This window comes from Meleagris gallopavo, chromosome 26 (genome assembly GCF_000146605.3).
Source record: "Meleagris gallopavo isolate NT-WF06-2002-E0010 breed Aviagen turkey brand Nicholas breeding stock chromosome 26, Turkey_5.1, whole genome shotgun sequence".
Classification (NCBI taxonomy): Eukaryota; Metazoa; Chordata; class Aves; order Galliformes; family Phasianidae; genus Meleagris; species Meleagris gallopavo.
This window is the reverse complement of record NC_015036.2, coordinates 435417-443254: the sequence shown is the minus strand read 5'-3', so window position 1 is coordinate 443254 and position 7838 is coordinate 435417. Positions and strand designations below refer to the sequence as shown.

The following is a 7838-nucleotide window of genomic DNA, read 5'->3' as shown; positions in this document are numbered from 1 at the left end:
GTAATTTCCGTGCTCTCACCCCGATGTCCGCGTCTGCCCGCAGGCTCCATCCGTTTCCCTCCCCTCCACGATGAGAGAGGCTTGGGTCCGGCGTTTCCCCTCTCCCTGTAGTTGATGGTGTTGGAAGCAGAGGTGATGCTGGAGGCGAGATGGCGGACAGCGTGAAAACCTTCCTCCATGACCTCGTCAGGGTGAGTCCTGCTGCGGGGCGCTGGGTCCGCCTGGGTCCCGTGGGCTCTGAAAGTGGGTTACAAGATTTGAATGGGGCTCCAGATATATTTAGATTAAAGCCGTCTTCAGAAATCATGTCAACGTGATGGAGAACGCCGTCAGAAGGAAAAAAAATCATTTTCAGCTTCTTAGGAGCGGTGCTGTGCCCCGCGTCCCAGGTGGGATCCGCTTCATCCCAGCCGTGAGATGCGTCCTAAAGGCAAACTGAACCTGTAACAGATTCCTTTGGGCAGGAGACCCTTGTGGCCTGGCAGGCGTTTTATGGTGACGGGGCTTTGTGTGAACTCGGTGCTCCCTGTCTCGCTTGGCTCTCCCAGGTGTTGATGTCAGATTGAAAACTCTTGTGCGTGACACTAACAAGGGACTTGTTTTTGGCAAGCTGTTGTTCAAGAGCAGAGGTCTGCGGTGCCCTGGCCACAGCTCGAAGCAGAAGAACCTGTGTCATTTTGTGATGCCTTCATGCCATCTGTAAGAGGTGGTTGGAGCAGCATGTAATTAATTTCCACCTCATCAGGTTCGAGCAGCAGCTTGCAATGTCAGATGTGTTTGTCAGATGTGTACTCGGCATAAAAATACGTGCTGCTGGGTCAGGGGGGAGAGGTGCAGCGATGTTTCTTGGGCTGTCTGACCTGTCCGTGCATGCAGGCAGCGTGATTTTGAACCACGGTGATGTGCTCAGCCAGTGCTGCAGCAGTAAGGCTGCACAGCAGTAAGGCTGCACAGCAGTAAGGCTGCACAGCAGTAAGGCTGCACAGCAGTAAGGCTGCACAGCAGCCACCCAGGCCAGCTGCAGCACATCTGTCATTAAAAGAAAGAAATGGCATTGGAAATCATTTCAGGCACTCCCCGGAGGCCTGCACGGACGTGGCTGATGTGAGAGTGTTTCTGAGACAAGGACAGATGGTTTTATTTGTGGAGGAATAAGAATCGAGCTCGTACAGCGAGGCCACATGGACTTTGCACATTCTGAGTATTCTGTATAATTACGTTTTATTGGCCTTAGAAGTACTGGCAGGGGAAGAAGTGCATTGTGCCAGACAGAAGAAATGGGCTGTGAGAGATCTCTGTGGCTTTTGCCAGGGTTATAAATAGAGGAGATTTATGAGACATCACACCTTTTAAAAAAAAAAAAAAGAGGAAAAAACAAAAAAGCTTTCCAGTGCTGTTCCTAAAGATGCTGGAACATGTGATTTAGGTCACCAGGCCATGGAAAATAGCGTTACTGACCCAAATCCTGGCTTTGGCTTGGCCTTCCAGCTGGGAGTGGGGCTGGCCTTCACCCATCTGTGGGAATGGGTGATGCAGATGAGGTCTGGTCCCTCATTTCTCCCCCCAGTTCCCTTCCCTGCTTACCTGAGGGTTGGCCAACCTCAGCAGGGAGCGTGGGGTGGGTAAGGGCAGTGCTGCTGCAAATCCACCTTCGTGCAACAGAGGAGCTTGGGGAGGTTGTATTCATTCTTTGGAAGAATGAAAATGCAGGCGGTGTTCTGCAAGGAGCAGCTGGCATCAAACACAGCTGTTTTGAAGATGGGGTTTGGTTTATCGTTCACCTCTCTTGCTTTTTCTGAGCATCGCTAACATTTCTTTGAGAGAAAAACTTTATTTCTGGGTTGCTTTATCTTGGCGTGTCACAGCATCGCTGTCCTGGGAGTGCTTTTGCTTCCTTCCTCGTGCTGTAACCTCTCTTTCCACCCTGTAACGATGTTACATCTCTGTTATTTGTACTGGGCTGGCAGTTCTTCCCAGGCAGAAGAGCTGGTAGAGCAGCAACCAAATCTGCAGCCTCGTGCATCAGCTTGGTGTGCATTTGTGTCCCTTCCCATAACGGGGAGCAGCCCGGGTCAGCCATGTCCCACTCCTCCCTGCTCTGGGCAGGGCTGATGTGCCGTCCTCGTGTCCACAGGGAATCAAGGATTCCATCTGGGGCATCTGCACCATCTCCAAGCTGGATGCCCGGATCCAGCAGAAAAGGGAAGAGCAGAAGCGGAGGAGAGCAAACAGCGCGCTCGCCCAGCGGAGGTTTCACATGGAAGAGAGGAGGCAAGAGAAGTGAGTATGGAGCCCTATGAGTCACAAATCAGGTAATTTGCTTGTCTTTGAGTCTGAGGGCGAGGAGGGAGAACCAGAGGAGAGCTCTGTGCAGAGCTTTGAAGAGCCCGATGAATTGCAAGTCACAGCGCTTTGGCAGTGCGGGTGCTTTTCTCTGTTAAACACCCACTGTGTCACAGCAGCCTGGCTGAAAGGGAAGGTAAGTAAAGTAAATAAAGTCACTGCTTTTGCCTGCACTTGTGAAAATCTCCATAAAACGGGGTCAGACCTGCATCCTGAGTGTCACTACTGTCACAAGCTGATCTTCTGACGTGTGCAAGTGGTCTGCAGCAGGAACACAGCTTATAAACCAACTGTGCCAGCATGCAGAGCCAGCGAGGATGAGAGCTGTGACATGAAATACCTTCCTGCATTCTGTAGCGGAACCGTGGGCCTTTCGTGATAAGAGGAAATCAGACTTCATGTTGTTTGAGGGTTGAGACCGCGGGCTCTTAGGAATTATCACGGGTCCGTGCCCTGCAGCGCGAAGCTGTGCAAGCCAGAAGAATGTGGAGTTCTGAGTTTGGCTTTTCCTGAGCGCTGGCCCTCCTGCCGTGGTTAAAGATGGTTGCTGTTGGGGATGTTGGTGGCATCAGGAAGAAACAGCGCTCGCTCATGGCGTGCATCTCAGATCCAAGTTATGCATTCGGGGCAGATGAAGGGTATTTTTTTCCACAGCCTTGCAGAGTTCTGCAGCCACCTGTATCAGTTGCAGCTACTAAGGCTGGGAGTGCCTGAATTGTATCCATGTGGGAGCAAACCAGCATCTATTCTTGTGCCTGACTCCCAAACCACACAAACGTTCCTCAGCTCTCCTAATCACCGTTGGGCTGGCATTTGGTGCAGTGATGTTTGGTTGGGAATATGCCTTTCAAGATGTTGATTATTTTGCCTGCTTTGGTGGTGGTTTGACCTTGTCTAAAGGTGATGGCAGAGTCCTGCTGCACGTCTGTGCTGGGATTTCTTGCAAGTTCCAGCGTTCAGGTAAAATCAGCGGTGCTACCGGTACTCAGTTGGTTCATTTAGAAACTTATGAAGGTGTTTGTCACAGCAGTGTCCAAAATGTGAGACTGAAACAGCTGCCATTTGTCCACGCTCAGGAGCTAAGGGTCTCTCATGCACATCTGTCCTGTTGCTTTCCAGTGAGCCCCGGATTGTGAGCCGGATATTTCAGTGCTGTGCCTGGAATGGAGGTGTATTCTGGGTAAGTGGACACTTGGGGGGTTTTCTACGTTAAAATGCTGTGAAAGCAGTGATGTGCTGCAGTGCTTGTGAGCTTTCAGCAGGGCTTGGCTGCCCCACTGTTGAGAGGCTGTAGGAGCGGAGGGGAATCCTTACATTTCCCAGCCCCAGCACTATACTTAAAAGGATGTGGTGCAGGATTGAAGTGATAGATTGGGAACAATTTGTGTCAAAACCTGCTGATTTTACGGGTCCTTGAGGCTGCACTTTTCCTGAATACTCAAGTCTTGCTCTGTTGCAGTCAGGGATATTGTTTACCAAATTGAATATTGATATCTCAAGACATTGCTCAGTTCTGACCTTACCATGACTGTGAATAAGTTTAATTAGACTGCTGTCTATTGGAGCAGATGCTTTGCAATCTACTAAATCACCAACTTCATGTTTCCATTAGGCTGTGGCAGAGCGTGAGGAGTCAGCGTAGAGATGTTAAATTTCTTAATGACGGATGTTGGCTGTACTTAAACAGAGAGCCTTGGTTCTGTGTAGATGGATTGGTGCCCTTATAATGGTGTGAACGGAGCAGGTAGAGGGTCTGCCTTCAGATCAGTAAGACAGCCTTGCTGTCCCTCTGTGTGCACGCTGCTGCTTCACCTGAAACTGAGCTGTTCAGCTGCCGAATAGGAAGCTGTCTGCTGCATCCTGGTGTGGCTTTGGGGCCACGGTGGCATCAGAAGGGGCCGTGGTGCCTTCGGGGGGGTTGATGCTAGAGGTTTCTTAGGTGTGTTGGGATTTCACCACGCCAGGTGGCAGAACAGAGCACAAGAAACAAGTGTGCAAAGCCTCACCATGAACCCTTGTTGTTTCTCTTTCCCTGTAGCTTAGTCTCTTCTTGTTTTACCAAGTATTTATACCTGTACTTCAGTCAGTCACAGCCCAGATCATCGGTAAGTGCTTTCCTGTCTGTATGTTAAGGGGCACTGAGCAGTAAGGCAAGGCTGTGATTAATTGTTTAGTAGAAAATCAGACAGATGGGCAATCAGACTGGAAGGGTTGACAACAGTCTTTGAACTGTTCTTGTGTTAGGGATCTAGCCCATGTGTTTCCCTACTGAACACCCGTGGTTGTCAATAGATACAAAATATTTTTGCAAACAAATGCAATGCAGGTGGGTGGAAATGTGCCTCTAAGGGAGAAATGCTGAGGTCGGAGCGCTTTACTCAAGCACTACAGTGAGAATTTCATCACAGAGATGCTGGTACCAGGGCAGTTTAACACGGACCTGCGGGGTTGTGATGTGAAATGAGGAGTTCCTGATGTGCTGCTTTCTGCCCATCTTCCAAAGGTGACCCTTCCTTACATGGCGATGTCTGGTCTTGGCTGGAGTTCATTCTCACCTCCATTTTCAGTGCCCTCTGGGTCCTTCCCCTGTTTGTGCTCAGTAAGGTCGTCAATGCCATCTGGTTTCAGGTAGGAAGGTGGACTTATGCAAATGGTGGGTGATTTCTGTCTTAAAGCTTGGTTGGTCAGGAGGAAATCGGCGGGACACCCTGCGGCCCCTCTGGGGATGATATGGGGGTGGCATTTTGGGTCCAGATAAAACACAGCATGTCAAGCCCAGAAATGGCACAGGCTGCGTGTTCAAACCATCTCGGCACTCCTGTGGGTGTGGGGCAGACTTCCAGGATTGGAGAATCTGAAATCCCATCCTGAAAAGCAGTTGGGGCCGTTCTCAGTGGGTGACCGCAGCTCGGCTGTGCGGTGTTAGGTGAGCTGTTTGTCCTTCCCCTTTCCTCCCGTGCAGGACATCGCAGATCTCGCATTCGAAGTTTCTGGCAGAAAGCCTCACCCCTTTCCCAGTGTCAGTAAAATCATTGCCGACATGTTGTTCAACCTCCTGCTGCAGGCACTGTTCCTCATCCAGGTGAGATCACAGCACTGACCAGCCCTGCCCCGGCTGCTGGCACTCACCCTGCCCCAAGCCCTGAGCAGCCCTCCCTCACCGGCCTCTTCTTCCGCAGGGGATGATTGTGAGTCTGTTCCCCATCGATGTCGTCGGCCAGCTGATCAGCCTCCTGCACATGTCCCTGCTCTATTCTCTCTACTGTTTCGAGTACCGCTGGTTTAACAAAGGTGAGCGCTGCTCCTGTAGCCACGTGCTGCCTGCAGGGGCTGACATCGGACATGTGTGCAGCCCAAGGCATTGTGTACGTGGCAGAGAGGTGAGCAAAGCCTCTTGGCAGTTCTGCACCGGCTGACAGGAATCACTTTGCTGGCTATTGCTCTTCATTCTGCTGCTACTGTATGAGTTTGTTTTCTGTTTGCTCATTTGGTCTTTGGGACAGCAATCCAAAGTACTCCCAAGTAATCCCAAGTATTCCCGTGTTCTTTGAAGAAGGCTGGAAGTAATAAGTGCTTCTTGTTCTGTTCATTGTTTTCCTTTATTTTTTACAAGTAGTGAAGGCCTTTCCCCACTGTGCCAACTCAGTGGGTTTCTTCGGGGTTTTGTTCTCACTAGGAATTGAAATGCACCAACGGTTGTCCAACATTGAGAGAAACTGGCCCTATTACTTTGGATTTGGCTTACCACTGGCTTTCCTCACCGCAATGCAGTCCTCCTATATCATCAGGTGAGTCTTCAGGGGGTCAGGTCGCTGTCTGGGAGGAGCCGGACACATTAATGCCCCTTTCTCAACTTCTGCCCTCCTTTACATCAGAGATGTGTACCCTTATCCACAGCACCGTGGACATCCGTCGCAGAGAACTTTCAGCAAACCCTTTTCTTTTTCCTTCCAGTGGCTGCCTCTTTTCCATCCTTTTCCCTCTGTTCATCATCAGCGCCAACGAAGCAAAGACACCTGGCAAAACGTAGTAAGTAGTGGCTTGGGGATGCTCCGTGGTGTGTTAGACCTGGGACAAACAGAAGCAGCCCGGAGAACGGGCTTCCAGCACTGGGTTGGTCAGGTGGAAATAGCAGGGCTGAGCTTTCCGTACCTGTTGGATTCCTCTTATCCATAAAGGCATGACAAATGCTCTGGGGGCTTTTTGGACACAGGGTGCCACGTTGGTGTGGCATCAGGGAGAGCCCAGACTGTGCAGCGAGCTCACAGCCTCTCTTCCCTTCCAGCCACTTCCAGCTCCGTCTCTTCTCCCTGGTGGTTTTCCTCAGCAACAGACTCTTCCACAAGACCGTTTACCTTCAGTCCACCCTGGGCAGCGCCCCTGCAGACAGGCTGCTCTCTCCCCAGCCGTCTCCTGCCAAACACAAGCCTGCTCCGGGGCACTGAACCACAGCCCAAGGGGGGACAGGATGCAGGCCGGGCCTCAGCTGCTAGAAACATCCTGGGGAAATGCAGGACCCAGCGTGTGAGGCACTCGCGTGTTTTCCCACCACCAAAAGCCCCCCTGGGTGTTTCCGTGTCCCCCACTGTGAGCATGCAGGTGGAGAGTCTGGGAGAAGTCTGGATTTTTTAACACCTTTGTCAGATACAAAAAGCCAGGTTCCCTGTGCTTGTTTTATAGCATGTCCCAGCCCTTCCCTTGGACAGTTTTGTACGTCCTTCCTGTGCCATCTCCCTCCCCTCAGACGAGTGCTTTGTGGCCCCCGTTCTGCCCTAGCTTTGTGGGTAACCTGTGCTGTGTCTCCCCTGTACCGTTGTCCTTCGTATGTCGTAACTCAGGTCGGGGTTTTTGTAGTCCTGCTGTGCTGAGCAGCTCCCAGGGCTGTCAGCCAAGTGGGGGCAGCTCGGCCTCCCCGCCCCGCAGTGACCAGCTGTGGTCCCCGATTGCGGACGGCCCCATGACAAGTGCCACCTTCCAGGGCTCAGTACCAGAGGGCACCGTCCTGCAGAGAGGGAGCCAGCTGCACGCCATGGCCACCAAACGCTCGGGGTTTTTACATCTCTGAAATTGCAAAGGGAAATTGCTCAAACAAGGTCAGGAACCGAAATGGAAACTTGGGAAACGCATTAAATCTGGGGTTGGGTATAAGGTTTTTTGGGGTTTTCGTGCATTTTTCATTTCTGTTGTGGCCATTAAGCTACTTGTGAGCAGCACCTGCCTGGGGGTTTTCCATGGACACGGGGATGCGTCACCGCAGTGGCTCTGCACGCTCTTCTGCCGTGCCCAGAGCGGGGCTGGTGGTTTTCGGTTGTAGCGGTGGCGGCGCTGCTTTGTCCACGTGTGTGGGTGTGGCTCTGTGCGCGGTCCGTCCCGCAGTGCGTTCCAGGTGCAGCCATAGCGCTGCCGCTCCCCTGCCCCGTGGTTTTTCACAACAGGGGTCAGGCTTTGGAGAAACAAACGTGTTCTCGAGTATTTTCACACTGAAATGTTAAAGA

General features: G+C 51.8%; 2 protein-coding genes across 2 annotated transcripts in view; both read left to right on the top strand.

Annotated features, from left to right (window-relative positions):
• The first annotated feature begins 25 nt into the window (after positions 1–25).
• On the top strand, positions 26–6923 carry EI24 (EI24 autophagy associated transmembrane protein). Its single transcript, XM_010723562.3, has 10 exons — positions 26–191; positions 2135–2280; positions 3463–3523; positions 4382–4448; positions 4847–4971; positions 5306–5425; positions 5523–5634; positions 6020–6131; positions 6298–6372; positions 6629–6923. Exons 1-10 carry the CDS (start codon positions 150–152, stop codon positions 6786–6788), a joined length of 1020 nt encoding a protein of 339 aa, XP_010721864.1. The 5' UTR covers positions 26–149; the 3' UTR covers positions 6789–6923.
• STT3A (STT3 oligosaccharyltransferase complex catalytic subunit A) overlaps positions 362–7838 on the top strand; it is a 13587-nt gene continuing 6110 nt past the window's right edge. The window contains exons 1-2 of the mRNA XM_010723561.2: positions 362–373; positions 2246–2250. The gene's annotated coding sequence lies outside the window, so the exon portion shown is untranslated. The remainder of the gene's footprint in view (positions 374–2245; positions 2251–7838) is intronic.

Excerpts from the sequence above, each read along its gene's own strand:
- EI24 (XM_010723562.3), top strand. The coding sequence starts at position 150 with ATGGCGGACAGCGTGAAAACCTTCCTCCATGACCTCGTCAGG. Across the intron at positions 3,524-4,381 it reads GGAATGGAGGTGTATTCTGG|CTTAGTCTCTTCTTGTTTTA; the intron begins GTAAGTGGACAC and ends CTTTCCCTGTAG. Across the intron at positions 6,373-6,628 it reads AAGACACCTGGCAAAACGTA|CCACTTCCAGCTCCGTCTCT; the intron begins GTAAGTAGTGGC and ends CTTCCCTTCCAG.